General features: G+C 42.6%; 1 protein-coding gene across 1 annotated transcript in view; it reads right to left on the bottom strand.

The window, feature by feature from the left end:
- Window positions 1-24,477, bottom strand: part of BBS5 (Bardet-Biedl syndrome 5) — an 81,552-nt gene that overhangs the window by 44,921 nt on the left and 12,154 nt on the right. Inside the window, exons 2-5 of the mRNA XM_089660442.1 lie at window positions 19,202-19,284; window positions 10,534-10,599; window positions 6,833-6,882; window positions 4,070-4,197 (exon numbers count right to left, since the gene is read on the bottom strand). Of these exons, the coding sequence (XP_089516568.1) occupies window positions 4,070-4,197; window positions 6,833-6,882; window positions 10,534-10,599; window positions 19,202-19,284 (327 nt within the window). The remainder of the gene's footprint in view (window positions 1-4,069; window positions 4,198-6,832; window positions 6,883-10,533; window positions 10,600-19,201; window positions 19,285-24,477) is intronic.

Genomic DNA, 24,477 nt, shown 5'->3' with positions numbered 1-24,477 from the left:
CTATGGCAGATTAGGGGCCTGGCAGCAGCTATGGGAGGCCCGTAATCTGCCAGCACCCTATGTCAAAAAATTCAACACACCAGCAGTGTGAGGAGACCTGAAACTGGCACATGGCAGAGTGTGGCGATGGAGACAGCAGCAATGGGAGGCCGTACAGGGACCCATGAGAGACTCTGGACCTGGCAGCAGCATGAGGAGGCGGTATATAGGGGCCTATGGCAGATTAGGGGCCTGGCAGCAGCTATGGGAGGCCCGTAATCTGCCAGCACCCTATGTCAAAAAACTGAACACACCAGCAGTGTGTGAGGAGACCTGAAAGTGGCACATGGCAGAGTGTGGCGATGGAGACAGCAGCAATGGGAGGCCGTACAGGGACCCATGACAGACTCTGGACCTGGCAGCAGCATGAGGAGGCGGTATATAGGGGCCCATGGCAGATTAGGGGCCTGGCAGCAGCTATGGGAGGCCCGTAATCTGCCAGCACCCTATGTCAAAAAATTCAACACACCAGCAGTGTGAGGAGACCTGAAACTGGCACATGGCAGAGTGTGGCGATGGAGACAGCAGCAATGGGAGGCCGTACAGGGACCCATGAGAGACTCTGGACCTGGCAGCAGCATGAGGAGGCGGTATATAGGGGCCTATGGCAGATTAGGGGCCTGGCAGCAGCTATGGGAGGCCCGTAATCTGCCAGCACCCTATGTCAAAAAACTGAACACACCAGCAGTGTGTGAGGAGACCTGAAAGTGGCACATGGCAGAGTGTGGCGATGGAGACAGCAGCAATGGGAGATCTCCCATTGTCCCAACATGGCCCAAATAGTCCCAACAAATTGACTTTCTGGCCACATAGTCGACATACGGCTACGTTTACTTCCTCGGGCGGCTTGACGAAAAATTGCCACACCGCCGAGTAGGAAACTTTGCCCCCGATACTCCTCACTGGCTGACTGCTGCTTCCTCCGTGCACACCGGCACCACTACTGGCCGTGGTGGTAGGCTGCAGTGGAGCTGGTGCTCTACTCCGTGGCCGTTTGGCTCCACTGACACTGCTTCCACTGACACTGCTGCGACCCTGCTGCTGTCTCCTGGGCAACCCACCGACTGTTTCGCTCACTGCCAAGCTGCCACCCTCTTCTCCTGATGATGCGGAAGAAATTGCCTGATGACGACGAGGCTGCCAAGTGCGATCAACCTCCTCATCATCAAGTAGGGTCTCCGCCTCACTACTAGCCCCCTCGGCTGCGTCTGGGTCAGGAGACAGACCTGTCTCTAGACCGGCTACCGGGCCACTCTCCTCGCCACTACTTCTTCGTCTAGCTGCTGAAAAGGCGGATGTCTCCCCCCGTTCCTGACCGCCCTCTGTTAGCTCTTCCTCACTGTACAGTGGGGCTGAGCCCACAGCATGCGATACTTCGCTTGGTGAGGGAACACCAAAGGACAGGGGCAGGTAGAGGACACGTGATTTCAGTGGGCTAGGTCCCGGGCCATGCCAACTAACGGTTGTGTCTGACGTACCCACCGACCGTTGGCTGTAGGTGTCAGAGGTGACCTGGGAAGAGGAAGACGACCGAGCCAACCAATCGACGACGGCAGGGTTGTCGGTGGAGACACGACCGCTGGATGACACCGGGAGCACTGGCCTCTGGCTGCGAATAGTGCTGCCTCGACCCCTTCCTCTGCTGCCACGTCTGCTCGCTCCTAAAACATTGCCTCCTCTGCCACTCCTCTGCATGTTGTCTGACATACTCTTTAATTAAACGATTATGTGTCCCTGAGTAACAATTCTGTGTCCCTGAGTAACAATTCTGTGTCTGTGCGAGTAACAATTCTGTGGCCCTAAGTAACAGTTCTGTGGCCCTCAGTAACAATTCTGTGTCCCTGATTAACGTTTCTGTGGCCCCAAGTAACAGTTCTGTGGCCCTCAGTAACAATTCTGTGTCTGTGCGAGTAACAATTCTGTGTCTGTGCGAGTAACAATTCTGTGGCCCTAAGTAAAGTTTCTGTGGCCCTAAGTAACAATTCTCTGGCACTCAGTAACAATTCTGTCTGTCCCTGAGTAACAATTCTCTGGCACTCAGTAACAATTCTGTCTGTCCCTGAGTAAAAATTCTGTGGCCCTAAGTAAAGTTTCTGGGGCCCTGAGTAACAATTATCTGGCACTCAGTAACAATTCTGTCTGTCCCTGAGTAACAATTCTCTGGCACTCAGTAACAATTCTGTCTGTCCCTGAGTAAAAATTCTCTGGCCCTAAGTAAAGTTTCTGTGGCCCTGAGTAACAATTCTCTGGCACTCCGTAACAATTCTGTCTGTCCCTGAGTAACAATTCTCTGGCACTCAGTAACAATTCTGTCTGTCCCTGAGTAAAAATTCTGTGGCCCTAATTAAAGTTTCTGTGGCCCTAAGTAACAATTATCTGACACTCAGTAACAATTCTGTCTGTCCCTGAGTAACAATTCTCTGGCACTCGGTAACAATTCTGTCTGTCCCTGAGTAACAATTCTCTGGCACTCAGTAACAATTCTGTCTGTCCCTGAGTAAAAATTCTGTGGCCCTAATTAAAGTTTCTGTGGCCCTAAGTAACAATTCTCTGGCACTCAGTAACAATTCTGTCTGTCCCTGAGTAACAATTCTCTGGCACTCCGTAACAATTCTGTCTGTCCCTGAGTAACAATTCTCTGGCACTCAGTAACAATTCTGTCTGTCCCTGAGTAAAAATTCTGTGACCCTAAGCAAAGTTTCTGTGGCCCAGAGTAACAATTCTCTGGCACTCCGTAACAATTCTGTCTGTCCCTGAGTAACAATTCTCTGGCACTCAGTAACAATTCTGTCTGTCCCTGAGTAAAAATTCTGTGACCCTAAGTAAAGTTTCTGTGGCCCAGAGTAACAATTCTCTGGCACTCCGTAACAATTCTGTCTGTCCCTGAGTATGAATTCTGTGGCCCTAACTAGCGTTTCTTTGTCCCTAAGTAACAGTTCTGTGGCCCTGAGTAACAATTCTGTGTCTGTGCGAGTAACAATTCTGTGTCTGTGCGAGTAACAATTCTGTGGCCCTAAGTAAAGTTTCTGTGGCCCTAAGTAACAATTCTCTGGCACTCAGTAACAATTCTGTCTGTCCCTGAGTAACAATTCTCTGGCACTCAGTAACAATTCTGTCTGTCCCTGAGTAAAAATTCTGTGGCCCTAAGTAAAGTTTCTGTGGCCCTAAGTAACAATTCTCTGGCACTCAGTAACAATTCTGTCTGTCCCTGAGTAACAATTCTCTGGCACTCAGTAACAATTCTGTCTGTCCCTGAGTAAAAATTCTGTGGCCCTAATTAAAGTTTCTGTGGCCCTAAGTAACAATTCTCTGGCACTGAGTAACAATTCTGTCTGTCCCTGATTATGAATTCTGTGGCCCTAACTAGCGTTTCTTTGTCCCTAAATAACGATTCTGTGGCCCTCATTAACAAGTCTGTGTCCCTGAGTAATGGTTCTCTGTCCCTAAGTAACTTTTCTCTGTCCCCAATTATCGTTTCTGTGGCCCTAACTCTGTCCCTGTCCCTAGTACAGAGCGGTCTGCCTCTGTTCAATAACTGCAGGCAAATGAAGAATTCCAAAATGGCCGCTATTTATAGCTCGACCATTACACAGTGCTGGCTGGCTGGCTGCTGATTGGCTGATGCGATCACATGTAGTTGAGGAATGCATTATGGGTCAGCGCGCCTTGTCTGCGCGCCTTCCCAGACATCCCCGCTCCGTCGCCGCACATGTCAGCCGCCATTTTCTGAAAAATTTCGATTCGCGCGTCCGAATTAGGCTATTTTTCGAAATTTTTCCGATATTCGACTCGAATTCCACTTCGGATACTTCGATTCGCTCATCTCTAGTGCTAACTATTGGATCATGATGGTCCAATAGCTTTGGCATTTTCTAAATCACTGACCTGGATCTAGTATGCACTTACTCAGAAAAGTATTGAAGACACCAGGCAACCAGCATTTTTAGATGAATGTCACCAATGGCAGCCTACACATTTTTTAGTACAAGTTTCCTTTATAGCATCTAAAATACAACAATATGTGGCTTACCGATGCACAGCAATAACTGAAGTGAAAAGCCGAGGGCTTCCTGGTACCACATTTGTAAAAATAAACTCAAAGCGTGTGTTGTTGCACTTTGTCAATATATACAGAGCCTCTGTCTGTCCCCTCAATTTCTATTAGAAAAAAAAAAAGAGAAACATCAGCAAGTTCTACCCACTAAAATCAGGATTAAAAAAAAAAATTGAGGTAAAATAATACAGCTGGATTAAAAATCTATGATGGAAGCTGCAGTACCCAGAGAAACTGGGCTGAATGCATTTCACAGCAGGAAGTCTGTAACTATTTGTCATGTAGCCCTACTGCAAAACCATTCCGGGGCACCATGTCTCTCTAATAGAGACATAGAATACCATTCAGGGGATCAGGAAGGATTGGGGCAAATTGGACCATGCTTTATAGGTTTTGTTTTTTGCTTTCCCCTGGATCAACTTTAGGCATAAGGCTTCGTATATTGACATTATTTATTCTTTTTTTTCTATTGGTTGAGCTTGATGGACTTTCTTCAATAGGACTAACTATATAAATTGTGTGCCGGTTCATTATAAATACACATTCATGTGCTTGCTGCTGACCGAGCCCCAGAGTGCTCACATAACTTGCTATGGCTATAGCTATTTTCAAATCTAAGAAAGTAACATCTCTTCATAAGTTTTCATTTTGTTAAGGGCTCGTTCACACAATGCCAGTGACCTGCATTCTTCCACACTGGATAAATGCAGGCCACTTCTTTCTATGTACCCTGTTCACACCACAATGCTGGTATGATGTGCAGTGTGTTGCAGTGTAGAATAACGCAGCATGTCTTTATGTAGCACACCAATAGGTCACTATGTCACTTTTCAAATATAGTTGAAAAAAAAGCAATGGAATGCATTGGCATTGGCACTGACTAGCCTGCATGTTAATATATTGCATTTTACTGTGCAAGCTATACTGTGATCATAATCTTAAAGCTGCAATGTTGACAGAACAGTTTCCTCTTTCAATAACTGTGTTTTAATATTACCAAGGAAATATTTAAAGCAGAATCATTCCTCATTATTTTCCCTTAATATTAAATCTGTAGCACATACAGTTGCAAGAAAAAGTATGTGAACCCCTTGGGATTACGTGGAGTTTTGCATGAATTGGGCATAAAATGTGCTCTGAACGTCATCTAAGTCACAACAATAGAAGAACACAGTCTGCTGAACATAATACTACACAAACATTAGATGTTGCCATGGTTTAATTGCACATAACATGTAAACATTCACAGTGCAGGGAGGAAAAAGTATGTGAGGCCCTAGCTTAATGACTTCTCCCAGAGCTAATTGGAGCCAGGAGTGAGACAACCTTGACGCCAATCAGTGTGATGATATTGGATGTGTTGCTGACAGCTGTCATGCCCTTAAAAAACACACACCTGTTTTGGGTTTACTGGTTTCAAGAAGCACTGTCTGATGTGAACCATGCCTCGCAGAAAAGAGCTCTCAGAAGACCTACGATCAAGAATTGTTGACTTGCATGAAGCTGGAAAGGGTTACAAAAGTATCTCCAAAAGCCTTGATGTTCATGTGTCCACGGTAAGACAGACTGTCTACAAATGGAGAAAGTTTAGCACTGTTGCTACTCTCCCTAGGCGTGGTCGTCCTGTAAAAATGACTGCAAGAGCACAGCGCAGAATGCTGCATGAGGTAAAGAAGAATCCCAGAGTGTCAGCTAAAGACCTACAGAAATCTCTGGCACATGCTAACATTTTTGTTGACACATCTACAATAAGGAAAACATTAAACAAGAATGGAGTACATGGGAGAACACCACGGAGGAAGCCATTGCTGTCCAAAAAGAATATTGCAGAACGTTTCAAGTTTGCAAAAGAGCACCTGGATGTTCCACAGCACTACTGGCAAAATATACTGTGGACAGATGAAACCAAGATTGAGTTGTTTGGGAAGAACACACAACACTATGTGTGGAGAAAAAAAGGCACAGCACACCAACATCAAAACCTCATCCCCACTGTAAAACATGGCGGAGGGAGCATCATGCTTTGGGGCTGCTTTGCTGCCTCAGGGCCTGGACAGATTGTTGTCATTGATGGGAAAATGAATTCCAGAGTTTATCAAGACATTTTGCAGGAAAACGTACGACCATCTGTCCGCCAACTGAAGCTCCGCAGAGGATGGGTGATGCAACAGGACAATGACCCAAAGCATACAAGTAATTCAACAAAACAATGGCTGCAACAGCACAGAATACACCTTCTGGAGTGGCCCAGTCAGAGTCCTGACCTCAACCCGATTGAAATGCTGTGGCATGACCTTAAGAGAGCGATTCACACCAGACATCCCAAGAATATTGCTACACTGAAACAGTTTTGTGAAGAGGAGTGGTCCAAAATGACTCCAGATTGTTGTGCAGGTCTGATCTGCAACTACAGGAAACGTTTGGTTGAGGTTATTGCTGCCAAAGGAGGGTCAACCAGTTATTAAGTCCAAAGGTTCACATACTTTTTCCTCCCTGCACTGTGAATGTTTACATGTTATGTGCAATTAAACCATGGCAACATCTAATGTTTGTGTAGTATTATGTTCAGCAGACTGTGTTCTTCTATTGTTGTGATTTAGATGACGTTCAGAGCACATTTTATGCCCAATTCATGCAAAACTCCACGTAATTCCAAGGGGTTCACATACTTTTTCTTGCAACTGTAGTTGTAATATAACCAGCAAAGCATTACATTTTATAGATCTAAATTATACTTACTGAGTTAGCAGTCCTTGTAGTAATATTTATAATACAATTGTAGCCAACAGCTATAAAACAAAACAAGGATATTTAAAAGTAATTACAGTATGAAACAAGTTGTGATATGAGGTGTGAAATATTATGTAATATCAAATACTAATAAGGGAAAATGAAGTATTCTAAACATTTTAAATACATGTGAAAAAGACCAGCTGTATCTAAATCAGGGGAGGGCAAACTTTTTGACTTGAGGGCCGCAATGGGTTCATATATTGGACCCGGGGGCCGGACCAAGAGTAGATGAATGATGTGTATGTGTCATCCATAGTAAGTATAGTAATATTCCCCCATAGTAAGCATAGTAATTAATCCCCCATATAGTAATTCATCCCCCATAGTAATTCATCCCCCATATAGTAATTCATCCCCCATAGTAATTCAACCCCCATAGTAATAATCCCCCATAGTAATTAATCCCCCATATAGTAATTCATCCCCCATAGTAATTCACCCCCCATATAGTAATTCATCCCCCATAGTAATTCATCCCCCATAGTAATTCATCCCCCATATAGTAATTCATCCCCCATAGTAATTCATCCCCCATAGTAATTAATCCCCCATATAGTAATTCATCCCCCATAGTAATTCATCCCCCATATAGTAATTCATCCCCCCTATAGTAATTCAATTCACTTACCTTTGCTCCGCACGTTCCTCTCGCTGTGTTCCCGCGCCGTTCCGGTCTTCAGGGCGGACTGTGAGAGGAGCCTAGCTCCCCTCACGTTCGTCACGCTGCCCCGCCTACACACATCCTGACAGCCATCCTGACAGTATCACTCCGCGGGCCGGATTAAAAGGTCCGCCGGGCCGTATACGGCCCGCGGGCCGTAGTTTGCCCATTGCTGATCTAAATAGTCTAATCAATTTGTGCTGGTGTTTTAAAATTCTTGTTTTTATACAGTTTGTAAAGATATATGTACAGTTGCAAGAAAAAGTATGTGAACCCCTTGGGATTACGTGGAGTTTTGCATGAATTGGGCATAAAATGTGCTCTGAACGTCATCTAAGTCACAACAATAGAAGAACACAGTCTGCTGAACATAATACTACACAAACATTAGATGTTGCCATGCTTTAATTGCACATAACATGTAAACATTCACAGTGCAGGGAGGAAAAAGTATGTGAGGCGCTAGCTTAATGACTTCTCCCAGAGATAATTGGAGCCAGGAGTGAGCCAACTTTGACTCCAATCAGTGTGATGATATTGTTGCCGACAGCTGTCCTGCCCTTAAAAAAACACACACCTGTTTTGGGTTTACTGGTTTCAAGAAGCACTGTCTGATGTGAATCATGCCTCACAGAAAAGAGCTCTCAGAAGACCTACAATCAAGAATTGTTGACTTGCATGAAGCTGGAAAGGGTTACAAAAGTATCTCCAAAAGCCTTGATGTTCATGTGTCCACGGTAAGACAGACTGTCTACAAATGGAGAAAGTTTAGCACTGTTGCTACTCTCCCTAGGCATGGTCGTCCTGTAAAAATGACTGCAAGAGCACAGCGCAGAATGCTGCATGAGGTAAAGAAGAATCCCAGAGTGTCAGCTAAAGACCTACAGAAATCTCTGGCACATGCTAACATTTTTGTTGACACATCTACAATAAGGAAAACATTAAACTAGAACGGAGTACATGGGAGGACACCACGGAGGAAGCCATTGCTGTCCAAAAAGAATATTGCAGCACGTTTGAAGTTTGCAAAAGAGCACCTGGATGTTCCACAGCACTATTGGGAAAATATACTGTGGACAGATGAAACCAAGATTGAGTTGTTTGGGAAGAACACACAACACTATGTGTGGAGAAAAAAAGGCACAGCACACCAACATCAAAACCTCATCCCCACTGTAAAACATGGCGGAGGGAGCATCATGGTTTGGGGCTGCTTTGCTGCTTCAGGGCCTGGACGGATTGTTGTCATTGATGGGAAAATGAATTCCAGAGTTTATCAACACATTTTGCAGGAAAACGTACAACCATCTGCCAACTGAAGCTCCGCAGAGGATGGGTGCTGCAACAGGACAATGACCCAAAGCATACAAGTAATTCAACAAAACAATGGCTGCAACAGTACAGAATACGCCTTCTGGAGTGGCCCAGTCAGAGTCCTGACCTCAACCCGATTGAAATGCTGTGGCATGACCTTAAGAGAGCGATTCACACCAGACATCCCAAGAATATTGCTACACTGAAACAGTTTTGTGAAGAGGAGTGGTCCAAAATTACTCCAGATCGTTGTGCAGGTCTGATCTGCAACTACAGGAAACGTTTGGTTGAGGTTATTGCTGCCAAAGGGGGTCAACCAGTTAATAAGTCCAAAGGTTCACATACTTTTTCCTCCCTGCACTGTGAATGTTTACATGTTATGTGCAATTAAACCATGGCAACATCTAATGTTTGTGTAGTATTATGTTCAGCAGACTGTGTTCTTCTATTGTTGTGACTCAGATGACGTTCAGAGCACATTTTATGCCCAATTCATGCAAAACTCCACGTAATCCCAAGGGGTTCACATACTTTTTCTTGCAACTGTATATGAAGGCAGTCCTATTTTCTCATTACCTGCTTCCGGCTAAGTAGTACTGCTCTGTGACTATGCCTTGATCTGCTTTCCCCACTACAATTCTACAAGACGTGGTCTGTCTGACCAATATTAATAACATGCAGCAAACGTTACAACAACCCTGAGGATACAGTGTTACCAAATATTTGTCAAACAAGAGAAACTATCTGCAAAGCAGGGATACAGCAGAAAACAGTACACCACCTCTGCAGTCTCTTGATGTAAAATCAACCAGAGTAATCCTGGACAGAGAAAATGAGAGCTTTGTCTAAACTTTAGCTCAAATGATGGAACTCAGAAGTAGATATTTTTTTCTATTTAATACAGAGGTTCTTTTTTCAGTAAAAAACACTGATTAATGTCAAAAATTAATTTAATAAGAGTTCCAATTTGGGTTTAGGGTTCCATACACACTAGCTTTTTTTCAGCTCCTAGAAGCTATTATCAGCATATATTTTTCTGCTCCTAGAAGTTAAATAGTGATATCTTATGTGTCCATGCACACTACTTTAGGCTATTAGTGTTTTTTGAACTTCAGTGACTAAGAGCAGAACAAAATAGTTTTTGTAGAGGTTTTTTGGAGTTTTTCCAGCAGAAAAACAAATGCTAAATGCTCCTATATGCTACTAAAACGCTCATACCAGCTTTTTTTCTTTCCTCTACATGTATTGTAAAACGCTAATGCTCCTAAATGCTCATAAAACGCTACTAAACAACACTATTGCCAGGGCTTTGTGTCCAGCATTTTTTGAGCTTAAAAAAAAATGCTAGCGTTCATTGAGGCTTAGAAGTATTACTGCAAAAATATGTGAATTTATCAATTTTTCCTCAAAAGTGAACTTATCCTTAAAGGAAGATACAGCCATGTTTTGTCCTGCTTAGGTGTCTCAAACAGTCAGTACATTTGTAGACAGCCTACTGCCAGAAATGTTTCCGGCTGTGATTATAATCAGCCAGACTGGGTATCGTCTGAGGATTCAGAAACAAGTAAAAACTTCAATTGGCAAAACATGCATAACATTGGGATTTTACCGGACAGGAAGAACTATAGAGTGTGAGCAAGTATATCAGTACAAACAAACCTATTCTACTTACCAAGATTGACTCGAGGTAGTGCTATGGAATGCCATATTATCCGCAGATTAGTCACTAAAAGTCTGCCTGGAAAAACAACACATACACAAGTAAACAGAAATCCTGTAACTACACTATACTGCCAAAAGTATTGGGACACCCCTCCAAATCATTGGATCCGGGTGTTACAATCACCTCCATGGCCACAGGTGTATAAAATCAAGTGGTATTATAACAAAGTGGAAGCAACTGGGAACAACAGCAACTCAGCCACGAAATGGTAGGCCAAGTAAAATGACAGAGTGGGGTCAGCGCATGTTGAAACGCACAGTGCGCAGAACCCCGCCAACTGTCTGCAGAGTCAATAGCTAAAGACCTCCAAACTTTGTGTGGCCTTCAGATTAGCACAACAACAGTGTGTAGAGTGCTCATAGAATGGGTTTCCATGGCCGAGCAGCTGCATCCAAGCCTTACATTACCAAGTGCAATGCAAAGCGTCGGATTCAGTGGTGTAAAGCACGCCGCCACTGGACTCTAGAGCAGTGGAGACGTGTTCTCTGGAATAATAGATCACGCTTCTCTATCTGGCAATCCAATGGACATGTCTGGGTTTGGCGTTTGCCAGGAGAACAGTATTTGTCTGACTGCATTGTGCCAAGTGTAAAGTTAGGTGGAGGGGGGATTATGGTGTGGGGTCGTTTTTCAGGGGTTGAGATTGGCCCCTTAGTTCCAAGGAAAAGAGCTCTTAATGCATCAGCATACCAAGACATTTTAGACAGTTTCATGCTCCCAACTTTGTAGGAACAGTTTGGGGATAGCCCCTTCCTGTTCCAACACGACTGCGCACCAGTGCACAAAGCAAGGTCCATAAAGACTTGGATGAGCAAGTTTGGGGTGGAGGAACTTGACTGGCCTGCACAGAGTCCTGACCTCAACCAGACAGAACACCTTTGGGACGAATTAGAGCGGAGACTGTGAGCCTGGCCTCACAAATGTGCTTCTGGAGGAAGGGTCAAACATTCCCATAGACACACTCCTAAACCTTGTGGACAGCCTTCCCAGAAAAGGTAAAGCTGTTATAGCTGCAAAGGGTAGGCCAACTCAATATTGAACCCTATGAACTAAGACTGGGATGCCATTAAAGTTCATGTGTGTATAAAGGAAGGTGTCTCAATACTTTTGGGAATATAGTCAGGGATGTTCAATTCATATCGCCCAACACCCGGGACATGTTGTTCCGAGTGTTGGACAGGTAGTTTTTTTTTTTACCTTCAGGGCTCACCAGTCAGGTGGAAGCATTCGGGCGGCAGTGCTAGCGCCCGATTGCTTCCACACAGCCCACTATCGTGCCAGCCTCAGCCCCCAGGCTCGCTATGTCTCCCAGGCTCCACTTGCTCATCTGCAGGCCCGTGACCAGTTCAGTGGCTGCCGGCAGGCATAGGGGGAGGGAGGAGAGCGTACACATCTGCTCCCCTCCCCTTTTTGTTCTGAAGTGATGTGACGTCACTTCCGGGTCCCCGTTGACAGATTCCTAGCCACTGAGGCTGGGAATGAATGTAATGCAGTGCAGTGTGGTATTTGATCATCACTGGGTTTTTTTATTTATTGCGCTATAAACAAAAAAAAAAAGACTGAAATAAAAAAAAAAAACAAAATTAAAAAAAATATTTTTTACTTTCTGCTATATAACATATCCAATAAAAAAGTTTTTAAAAATCAAATTTCTTCATGAATTTAAGCCAAAATGTATTCTGTAACATATTTTTGGTATAAAAAAAACAAAAAAAAACCCCAACATTTAAATAAGCATATATTGTTTGGTTTGCGTAAAAGTTATAGCGTCTACAAACTATGGTACATATACACTAGATTTATTTTTAATACCAGTAATGGCGGTGATCAGTGACTTATTGCGGGACTGTGATATTGCGGCAAACAGTCTGACACTTTATGGGAACCAGTGACACTAATACAGTGATCAGTGCTAAAAATATGCACTGTCACTGTATAAATGACACTGGTTGGGAAGGGTTTAAACATCTAGGGTGATCAAAGGATTAACTGTGTGCCTATCTATGTGTTTTGTGTACACACACTGCTGTTTTTACTATGCAATCTGCTAGATTTTCTTTCCTTTCTTTGCAGGAAAGAAAATCTAGCAGATCGCCACTGACAGGACACAGCTTTGCCTTGTTTACATAGGCAGAGCTGTGTCCTGGGCCTCTCCTTGATGCTCAACGGGTGCCAGCAATCATCCATTGGCCAGCACCTGTTGATCAGCTTCTGCTGTGTCTAATCACAGCAAAAGCAGTGTTCCAGCAGCCTTCGCGCACGCCCCTTCGCGCATTTATATATGTGATTTTGCACAGAACATCCACCCTGTAACAGTAAATTTGCTGTAGGGTAGACCGCAAGTGGTTAAAGCAGGGCAAAATGTTTACATATTGGTAAGGAACATGGGAATAAACGCTCAGAGCTGCCTTCTTTTAGCACCAATCAAAAGAGCAGATTTTTTTTTTAATAAGATAGGATATATAACCAAAAAAGTAGGGAAAAAATGGAGCTGCCTCTTTTTTGCTGCAAACCCTTCAACTGCATTGCTATAATTTTCTTTAATATGCAATGCAATATGGCAACCTGGAGGCATTCTGTACAAAGATGGTGTATAGAACGCCCCCCAGAAATGTCATTTCCTGCTTGTGTGCTTGGCTCAATGATTTTCCCAGAAGTCTGCAACTAAGATACAAGATTTTTGGTGAGATACTCCCAAAGGGAAATCACATCTAAAGGGAGGCAGACCCTTTCATTACAGCTCTGCAAGTACAGCAGCTGATTGATAATAAAATTACTCCCATAAAGATTCTCTCAAATCAAACAGCTACAGTATTTCTTCATAACAAAAAGGTAGGAAACTGCAACAAAGTTAAAATCCCTGCAATTTCTCAACAAAAGTGGAGTTATTCTATACCTATTCAATTCCCACCACCTCCCGCCCATACGGCGCTGCCTACTTCCAGGTTTCGGGTGCACAAATGTACACCCCCCCGGCCAGCACCCACTGTTATTGACAATCAACACAGAGCTTTGTAAAGCAAGGAAGAGAAACTTCAAGATCTATTAGTAAAAGTAACACACTTTACACATAGTTAGGCACATATTTAACCCCTTGATCACCCTATGAGTTAGCCCCTTCCCAGCCAGTGTCATGAGTACAGTGACAGTGTATTATATTATCACTGATCACTGTATTAATGTCACTGGTGATGTTAATGGCAGTTAGGTCCCCCAGCGTCAGTTAGTATCAGATTGCCCGCTGAACTATTGCAGTCCCATTGTAAATCACTGATCACCGCCATTAATAGTATTTTAAAAAAATAAATAAAACTTTCAATATATATACTATAGATCGTAGGTGCTATAACTTTCACACAAACCAATCGATATACATTTATTGGGATTTTATTATCACATGTAGCAAAATACATTTTGGATAAAATTTATGAAGAAATTCTATTTTTTTATTGAATATGGTTCATAGCAGAAAGTAAAAAATATTGGGGCTTTTTTCCCAAAAAATTTTGGTCATTTTTGTTTTTAAAAAAAAAAACAGCAGTGATCAAATACCACCAAAAGAAAGCTCTATTTCTGTGAAAAAAAATTATATACATTTAGTTTGGGTACTGTGCTGCATGACTGCACATTTACCAGTTCAAGCAGCGTAGCATTAAATAGCAAACATTGGCCTGGTCATGAAGGGGATAAAATATTTTGGAGCTCAAGTGGTTAAAGAAAAAATATTTCATGAAAGGAATATGAAAGCTGTCATTGCTGAAGTTCTTTTTTTTAATGTTGGTTATCTAGTTGTCTTAGACTTAAAGCGGAGCTTCACTCAAAAGGGGAAGTTCTGCTTTAATGCTTGTCCCCCGCTCCCCATTATGGATTGGCACCTTTGACAGGTACCCACTACCACTTCTGCTGGGATCGCCTAGGCGATCAGAAGCGGAAATTGTTTTCCCTCCCCGTAGTCTTCTGGGACATGTGACAGGTCTCAGAAGACTACAGGGCTATTCACAAAGCGCAGCGCTTCTCGTGCATGTGCAGTGGGAACCAGGATGTGAAGCCGCAAGCTTTCACAGCCGGGTGCCCACACTAAGGATACCGGCGCTGGGGAGAGAAGATGGCCGGTGAAACCAGCGGTGGTGAGGACACCGCTGGACTGAGGGACAGGTAAGTGGCTGTATTTTAAAAGTCAGCAGCTACAGTTTTTGTAGCTGCTGACTTTTATCTTTTTTTTTTCAACTGGAACTCCGCTTTAAGTACTTTGAGCCCCTCACCTAGAACTATCATATAGCTGTAATGTCCATGTTAAATCAGGATTACTAATCTGCATTCTTGTTCTGGGTTAGTAAAACTGAAGCGAGCAGATCAGAATAGCAACTAGGAAATTAACATTTTCAGAAGGCATTCATCCTGTGTATTTCTTTTAACACAGGCTTCCCTTAAGCTGACAAGTGAGATGTCAACCCCGCGCGACTCTTGGGGGAAATCCTAAACTGGTTAAACCTTACCATGTTCCTATTGTTCCTCCTTACCCCACAAAGACTTGCAGCACTGGAGTGTCTAGGTGCTTCTGTTTTCTCTTTTTTCTAGTCCATCTAACAGTACAAGTGCATAGAAACTGTTGTAAAATTTTAGTTATATCTATACTCTTGTCACAGCTCTCTAGTAATCACTACATAGCAGCTGTGAAAAATCAACCTTACCTTCAGATCTGCATTGTCTGCCCAGTTACAATCACATCATCCCTCCTTTTTTGACTCACTGATTTTTTTTTTGTCTGAAGTTTTAGGAAACCTGTACTGAGAGAAATATTCAGACTTCCACTGCAAATTTCATTATAGAAATGCAAGTTGGGAAGTCATGTTGATCCTCTTGTTTCAACGCTTTCAGAATCTAACTTCACCCTGACATGCATCCTGTATGCTTGACCAGTTTACTGAAAGATCACTCCCTGACCCACTTATACTCATGTTCTCTGTGTTCCCTGAGTAGCTCTGGGTGGTAAAAATAGGTGGTTGTGCTGTGGTTTTATTGCTCCCCTAAGCTGCAATGGAAACTTTGCTTCCTAGCAAAAATTATACCTCATGGCGCAATGCAACTGTCCTGCAACCACATGTAATGCCCACAGTTATGGTGCTTTGGTGAGGGCTTTTTATGGTTAAATGCAGTGGTGAGGAGGTGACATATCACCTCCCAGCTGCCTGTCTACTGCTCTCTGAAAGTAATCCATTGTGGATCACTTTTCAGAGGGGAGGCAAGCGCTACCACAAGTGCAAATAATCCCTTAACCTCCGGTCACATCAAAGCCGATTTTAAAATCGTGTGACTTACAGTGAAGTTGTGTGATTTCAAAATCGGGTGACCTGCCAATTTCAGTTGCGATTTGCAAGACATCTGACACAGATGTCTATGAAAATCGCAACAAAAGTAGTGCATGCACTACTTTAGAAATCGGTGTGGCTCAGGCCAAGTCGGAACCGCACCAATATGACCACTTTAATAGCAGACAATAGGATGCAACTTGGCATACGATTTGCAAGTCGCATGGCATGCAAATCGCATGCAAAGTCGCGCCCGATGTAACCGGGGTGTTAAGCGTCCTTGCAAAAAATATTTCTGGGTCTGGTAGAGCAAGCGACCTCCTCCCAGGATGCAGTGGTCAGGCCTGAACACTGTCATGTGGAAGGAGGATATTATGAATTCTGTGCAAACTTCGGACGTTTGTCATGAAGCTTACACAAGGTTTAGACTCCAGAGGAGTGTAGCAAAGGTGAGTGTACAGTAAGTGAGTGTGGGTTGAATTTCAAGATTCCCCTAATGGACAAAGTGACCGGGACTCCATAATCCGAGTAACAGGAAACTGAAAAAGTATATGGAGGATGCCATTGCTTACTTCTAAAAATATCAGCTGCCTGGCTATCATGCAGAATCAGTCAAGTTTCAGTACTTCAAATGCTGACTCAGAACCATTATGCAGATTTCTGACTTTTTATACTGTATACAGTTGCAAGAAAAAGTATGTGAACCCCTTGGGATTACGTGGAGTTTTGCATGAATTGGGCATAAAATGTGCTCTGAACGTCATCTAAGTCACAACAATAGAAGAACACAGTCTGCTGAACATAATACTACACAAACATTAGATGTTGCCATGGTTTAATTGCACATAACATGTAAACATTCACAGTGCAGGGAGGAAAAAAGTATGTGAGGCCCTAGCTTAATGACTTCTCCCAGAGCTATTTGGAGCCAGGAGTGAGCCAACCTTGACTCCAATCAGTGTGATGATATTGGATGTGTTGCGGACAGCTGTCCTGCCCTTAAAAAACACACACCTGTTTTGGGTTTGCTGGTTTCAAGAAGCACTGTCTTATATGAACCATGCCTCGCAGAAAAGAGCTCTCAGAAGACCTACGATCAAGAATTGTTGACTTGCATGAAGCTGGAAAGGGTTACAAAAGTATTTCCAAAAGCCTTGATGTTCATGTGTCCATGGTAAGACAGACTGTCTACAAATGGAGAAAGTTTAGCACTGTTGCTACTCTCCCTAGGCATGGTCGTCCTGTAAAAATGACTGCAAGAGCACAGCGCAGAATGCTGCATGAGGTAAAGAAGAATCCCAGAGTGTCAGCTAAAGTCCTACAGAAATCTCTGGCACATGCTAACATTTTTGTTGACATCTACAATAAGGAAAACATTAAACAAGAATGGAGTACACGGGAGGACACCACGGAGGAAGCCATTGCTGTTCAAAAAGAATATTGCAGCACGTTTGAAGTTTGCAAAAGAGCACCTGGATGTTCCACAGCACTACTGGCAAAATATACTGTGGACAGATGAAACCAAGATTGAGTTGTTTGGGAAGAACACACACCACTATGTGTGGAGAAAAAAAGGCACAGCACACCAACATCAAAACCTCATCCCCACTGTAAAACGTGGCGGAGGGAGCATCATGGTTTGGGGCTGCTTTGCTGCTTCAGGGCCTGGACGGATTGTTGTCAATGATGGGAAAATGAATTCCAGAGTTTATCAAGACATTTTGCAGGAAAATGTACGACCATCTGTCCGCCAACTGAAGCTCCGCAGAGGATGGGTGCTGCAACAGGACAATGACCCAAAGCATACAAGTAATTCAACAAAACAATGGCTGCAACAGCACAGAATACGCCTTCTGGAGTGGCCCAGTAAGAGTCCTGACCTCAATCCGATTGAAATGATGTGGCATGACCTTAAGAGAGCGATTCACACCAGACATCCCAAGAATATTGCTACACTGAAACAGTTTTGTGAAGAGGAGTGCTCCAAAATTACACCAGATCGTTGTGCAGGTCTGATCTGCAACTACAGGAAACGTTTGGTTGAGGTTATTGCTGCCAAAAGGAGGGTCAACCGGTTATTAAGTCCAAAGGTTCACATACTTTTTCCTCCCTGCACTGTGAATGTTTACATGTTATGTGCAATTAAAGCATGGCAACATCTAATGTTTGTGTAGTATTATGTTCAGCAGACTGTGTTCTTCTATTGTTGTGACTTAGATGACGTTCAGAGCACATTTTATGCCCAATTCATGTAAAACTCCACGTAATCCCAAGGGGTTCACATACTTTTTCTTGCAACTCTACTTGATAAACAAACGAAACCAGCGCTTCAATCCTCATACAGACTAAAAGAAATTCAGGATGCCAGACGAAGAGGTACTGCCCTTCAAAGATCTGGAAATCTGAACACTGGTGAAAAAGAGCAGACAAAGGAGCACTCTCATCGTGCATTGGTGTACCACATGTTTATTAAATAGACAAATGGATGTATACTCACAAACCAACAAAGATAAAAGCAGTATATGTGGTCCGCAATAACAGTCACACAAATGCTGTATCCTTAATAGGGCTAAACTAACGCGCTTCGGGAGATAAACCCTCTGAGCTCTGAGGAAGGGGGTATACATCCATTTGTCTATTTAATAAACACGTGGTACACCACGGTAATGCACGGTGAGAGTGCGCCCTTGTCTGCTCTTTTTCACTGTATACTTGATGACCAATAGGCTTCACATGCCAGGCAACTTTTCTTTCTAAATGGGGTCAAAAATTGCAGCCCACATATTTCTCTCAGTACTGGTTTTCCTTCAGTAGTTTTCTGCAGTGCTATTCTAGAAACCAATTTCAAAGAGGCGTTCCACAAAAATGCAAAGAATTTGGATCTGCAATTCTAACTTTCATTTCAACATCACTTTCTACTGAAATATAGTACAGTTGAGCAACTATAAAATATGGTGCCCATCTATGAGAATCACTGATTGATAAACCAGATCGTACGATTTTCGTTTAATCAGTACAGTAGTCGTCTGAAAATACAAAACAAATACAATGCAATACATGACATCACTTTCGAAATTCTTTTCTTTCATAGAAGAATTTTCGTATCTTTAGTAACCTTTTTACTTTCGATGTGAGACTAGCAGGTGAAAAAAGACAGCCGATATTCGTCCGATATTCTCATCGTGTGTACGGGGCATTAGTGTATTAAAATGGCCACAGTGGATTTTCTTTTAAACTTTAATTTCAATTATATACAAAACCAAAGAACACAAATGATGACAATTCAAACAAATAATACATATATTTACCTCGATCACCATTGTTCCCCTTAGTATCTTCAATAGAATCCAAACAATCTATAAGCACTTCTCCAGGTCTCATTTTCATTTGTCTGAGGAAAGAATAACCGAAACACAGAAAATAAGGACCGAAATACAGATGTCCAGAAATTAAATAAAAGAAGAAAGCATATGGTAAAACAAACCATACAACACAAAATGGATCAGTCTGCTTTCAGCATCTATGACTTGAAGCAAGATCATATTAGGGCTTCATTTGTCATATGTTGACTCTTATTCGCCATCAAATGCTGGATCATTTGCATTTCATGCCTCTGTGTTTGCCAGATGAGTTTTATTAGCTGCAAATTTGGATATGGCAGTCTTCAAAATAAATCCATATCTGCTCTAAGTAACATTCACTGTATTGTTAACATGTTACAAACCACCAGATCTGTGCTGCTGTGTAAATCAACTATTTGGACATTGCAAACCACTGTGTTTATTAATGATTTGCCCTTTGATTCCTATGGAGGATCTGTCATACCCGATTGCTCACCTGCTGTCACCACACATCTGATGCAAAGCATAAATATCCTTATATGTATACAGACACTCTCTGCAACTTCTGCTAGGGTCTGAATGCACGGGTATAGTTTTGTATGGCCCCATACACACTGCTGCAAAAAGATCAGTAAACAGCACTGCGTTCAAAATGAATATAAAATGATAATAAAAACAAATCTGTGTCCACAGTTCTGTGTATGGATTATTTTTTTTGCTGTATGCATGTAAACATTTGTGCTAACATTTACATGCATGAAGTGCAAACATAATCTACTGGCCTGTTCAGGGCCAACATGTAAATGATAACGTGAATTTAGTTGTTTTTTTTTTTTTACACACTATTTGGCTGACTAACATGTTAGAGACCTTGCGCTCCTCCACCTTTTCGTTTGAGGATGCCCCACAGATGCTCAATAGGGTGTAGGTCTGGAGACATGCTTGGCCAGTCCATCACCTCTACCCTCAGCTTCTTTAGCAAGGCAGTGGTCGTCTTGGCGGTGTGTTTGGGGTCGTTATCATGTTGGAATACTGCCCTGCAGCCTAGTCTCCGAAGGGAGGGGATCATGCTCTGCTTCAGTATGTCAGAGTACATGTTGGCATTTATGGTTCCCTCAATGAACTGTAGCTCCCCAGTTCTGGCAGCACTTGTGCAGCCCCAGACCATGACACTCCCACCACCATGCTTGACTGTAGACAAGACACACTTGTCTTTGTACTCCTCACCTGGTTGCCGCCACACACGCTTGACACCATCTGAACCAAATAAGTTTATCTTGGTCTCATCAGACCACAGGACATGGTTCCAGTAATCCATGTCCTTAGTCTGCTTGTCTTCAGCAAACTATTTGCAGGCTTTCTTGTGCATCATCTTTAGAAGAGGCTTCCTTCTGGGACGACAGCCATGCAGACCAATTTGATGCAGTGTGCGGCATATGGTCTGAGCACTGACAGGCTGACCCCCTCCACCCCTTCAATATCTGCAGCAATGCTGGCAGCACTCAGACATCTACAGTGAAGGAAATAAGTATTTGATCCACTGCTGATTTTAAATGTTTGCCCACTCACAAAGAAATGATCAGTCTAAAAATTGAATGGTAGGTGTATTGTAGCACTGAGAGACAGAATAGCAACACAAAGTTCAAAAGAAATGCATGTCTAACAAATTATGCACTAATTTGCATGCTCATGAGGGAAATAAGTATTTGATCCCCTTCACAAAACATGACTTAGTACTTGGTGGCAAATCCTTTGTTGGCAATCACAGAGGTCAGACTTTTCCTGTAGTTGGCCACCAGGTTTGCATACATCTCAGAAGGGATTTTGGCTCACTCCTCTTGGCAGATCCTCTCCAAGTCATTAAGGCTTGGTGTCTAACGTTTGGCAACTTTCAGCTCCCTCTACAGATTTTCAATCGGATTAAGATCTGTAGACTGGCTAGGCCACTCCAGGACATTAATGTGCTTCTTCTTGAGCCACTCCTTTGTTGCCTTGGCCGTGTGTTTTGGGTCATTGTCATGCTGGAAAACCCATCCACGACCCATTTTCAATGCCCTGGCTGAGGGAAGAAGGTTCTCACCCAAGATTTGATGGTACATAGTTTTGTAGCCCAGTCCAGCCTTGTGTAGTTCTACAATCTTCTCCCTGACATCCTTGGACAGCTCTTTGGTCTTTGCCATGGTGGAGAGTTTGGAATCTGATTGTTTGATTGCTCCTGTAGACAGGTGTCTTTTATACAGGTAACAAAAAGAAATTAGCAACACTCCCTTTAAGAGACTGCTTCTAATCTCAGCTTGTTACCTGTATGAAAGACACCTGGTAGCCAGAAATCCTGCTGAATGATAGGGGATCAAATACTTATTTCCCTCATGAACATGCAAATCAGTGCATCATTTATTAGACATGCATTTCTTTTGAATTTTCTGTTGCTATTCTGTCTCAGTGTTACAATACACCTACCACTCGATTTCTAGACTTATCATTTCTTTGTGAGTGGGCAAACATTCAAAATCAGCAGGGGATCAAATACTTATTTCCTTCACTGTATTTCCCAAAGACAACTTCTGGATATGACGCTGAGCACGTGCACTCAACTTCTTTGCTCGACCATGGCAAGGGATGTTCTGAGTAGAACATGTACTGTTAAACTACTGTATGGTCTTGGCCACTGTGCTGCAGCTCAGTTTCAGGGTCTTGGCAATCTTCTTACAGTCTAGGCCATCTTTATGTAGAGCAACAATTCTTTTTTTTCAGATCCTCACAGAGTTCTTTGCCATGAGGTGCCATGTTGAACTTCCAGTAACCAGTATGAGAGAGTGAGAGCGATAACACCAAATTTAACACACCCGCTCCCCATTCACACCTGAGACCTTGTAACACTAACGAGTCACATGACAACAGGGAGGGAAAATGGCTAATTGGGCCCAATTTGGACATTTTCACTTAGGGGTGTACTCACTTTTGTTGCCAGCGGTTTAGACATTAATGGCTGTGTGTTGAGTTATTTTGAGGGGACAGCAAATTTACACTGTTATACAAGCTGTACACTCACTACTTTACATTGTACCAAAGTGTCATTTCTTCAGTGTTGTCACATGAAAAGATATAATAAAATATTTACAAAAATGTGAGGGGTGTACTCACTTCTGTGAGATATTGTATATAGGATTTTGCTGACAGCATTTGTCTACGTAAAATTATACACCCATATGCATGAGCCCTTTAACCTACCTTAATGTGTAAAACCAAAGGCAGCAAAAAATGGCAAATGGAGAATGGGCGGATAAATGAATTCATATTCATACAGCACTTTTCATTCTGGGAACTGACTGCAGCTTTTATGGATGGAACAGGGGCACAGAAAAGACAGGCATAGTTTGCACTTTTGACAAGTGCCTGTAACAGGTCCAGTGGTGTGCATTAACCCCCGTAGCACCAGAGGATCACAGTTGCGGGGGGGGGGGGGGGGGTATGCAGGGGTGGCAGAGGACTGAAGATTTAAAAAAAAACATGACAGCTATCAGCACAAGAAACACGTTACCTTCAATGTAAGTATTGTCCCTGGTGGTGATTAGAAAAAAAAAAAAATTAGCTAAACCTAAAGCGGAACTTCATTCTTTCATCAACATTTACTATTCTTAATCCTTATGCTTCTAGCATTAGTAAATAGATAGGAAAGTATATTATATTTTCTTGTTATAAACTTTTTTTTTTACATTTCTCTGTTATGAATAAGCAAGCTATTTCAGTGTGAAAGCATCAACAGTTTATCTTGTACTGCTCTCCTTATTGTGAAGATATTTGTTTTGGATTAGTTCTGTAGTGGTGTACAGCCATTTATCCTTTACTTGTTTTAACCTTATGTTTACTGCATTTCTTCAGTTACTTCCTGGTTTCCAGGCCTAGGCAAATGATGTCATACATTCCAGAAGTCTTGAAGAGGAGCATTCTCAGCTAAGCACACCCTCCTGTCTGTGTGCCTGAGCTAAGGGCAGATGGATTCCAGAAGTAAATGTTACATGAATTATCTTCCCTTACTCAAGATGACCACGGTCAGAAATTCTAGGGGGGTGTTTTTCAAAGTGATTTCTCAGCAAAATAAAATAAAGCATGGGGGAGTTTGCTTTTAATATTAAAAATGAATTAAATGGCGTTTTTGGTGTGTGGTGCTCATATACAGTGTAGTCCCAGTTAAGCTTTAGATGCTAGGAATATTCTCTTGGAAAGGCTGCACAATATGTATGTAATATATACAGGAAAATAATCCAAATTATACTGTTATATGTACATATAAACAGAAAAAACAGTTTTATTCCTTAATAATGTATTTTAAAGCATCTAAATAACTATAATAAGGTATAATATTGTTGATATACCAAGCAATTATATATAAGCAGGATCCTAGCTCTGCTTCAAAAGACTGGTACTTCCTTCAGATTTAACACAAGCATCAGATTAGCAACTAGGCACTTAATCAGATTAAGCAACATCAGCTTGCAAGGTCAGATGAAGCAAGTGTAGTAAGTAAGGAAAATATGATGACATGGGTAGTAACCTTGTTCATTTGCCATCACTTTAGTTCAAGTTTACTAAAAGCTGACCTCCAGGAAAATTAAAATTCCTCCTTTGCAGTGGGGCTGCGATCTCATTGAAATGGTTAACGGCTTGTTTATGTTTAGAGGTCTGGGTACAACAATTGTATTTGCCCAATCCTCTGCTCCCACAGATCAGTCCCTGCAGCCTCTTCTCCCCTATCTGCTGCTCAGAGGTCCTTTGACATCATCAAGCCCAAAGCATGGCACATAGTCCTGCACTGGAAGTGAAGATGTTGAGGAACAGTCCATTGTGAAAGCATGAGGGAGCATACGCAGTATGAGAGAGAAAAGAAAAGTTCAGATTTTATGTAGAGATGGGATGGGCTTCCCTGAAGAGATGAGTATTAAGGGACTGCCTAAACGAAAACAGAGTAGGAGACAGCTGAACAGATTTGGATAGGGAGTTACAGAGGAAGAGAGGCTCTGGAGAAATCTTGGATGTAAATAAGGGAACAGGAGGTCTTGGAAGGAGAAAAAAAGGACGGTTTGGGTGTTATTTTGAGATGAGGTTGGTGATGTAGCTTGTGTCTTAGTTGTGGATGGCTTTATATGTTGTTGATGGTATTCAGATTTTTTTTTTTTTGGGCAAATGGAAGCCAGGGGAGGGATTGGCTGGAGGAGGGTTGACACCAAGCATTTGGTAGGGTG

Source organism: Staurois parvus, unplaced genomic scaffold, assembly GCF_062004578.1.
Source record: "Staurois parvus isolate SC_StPar_1 unplaced genomic scaffold, SC_StPar_1.0 ptg000031l, whole genome shotgun sequence".
Taxonomy (NCBI): Eukaryota; Metazoa; Chordata; class Amphibia; order Anura; family Ranidae; genus Staurois; species Staurois parvus.
This window is presented reverse-complemented; position numbering and strand designations above follow the sequence as displayed.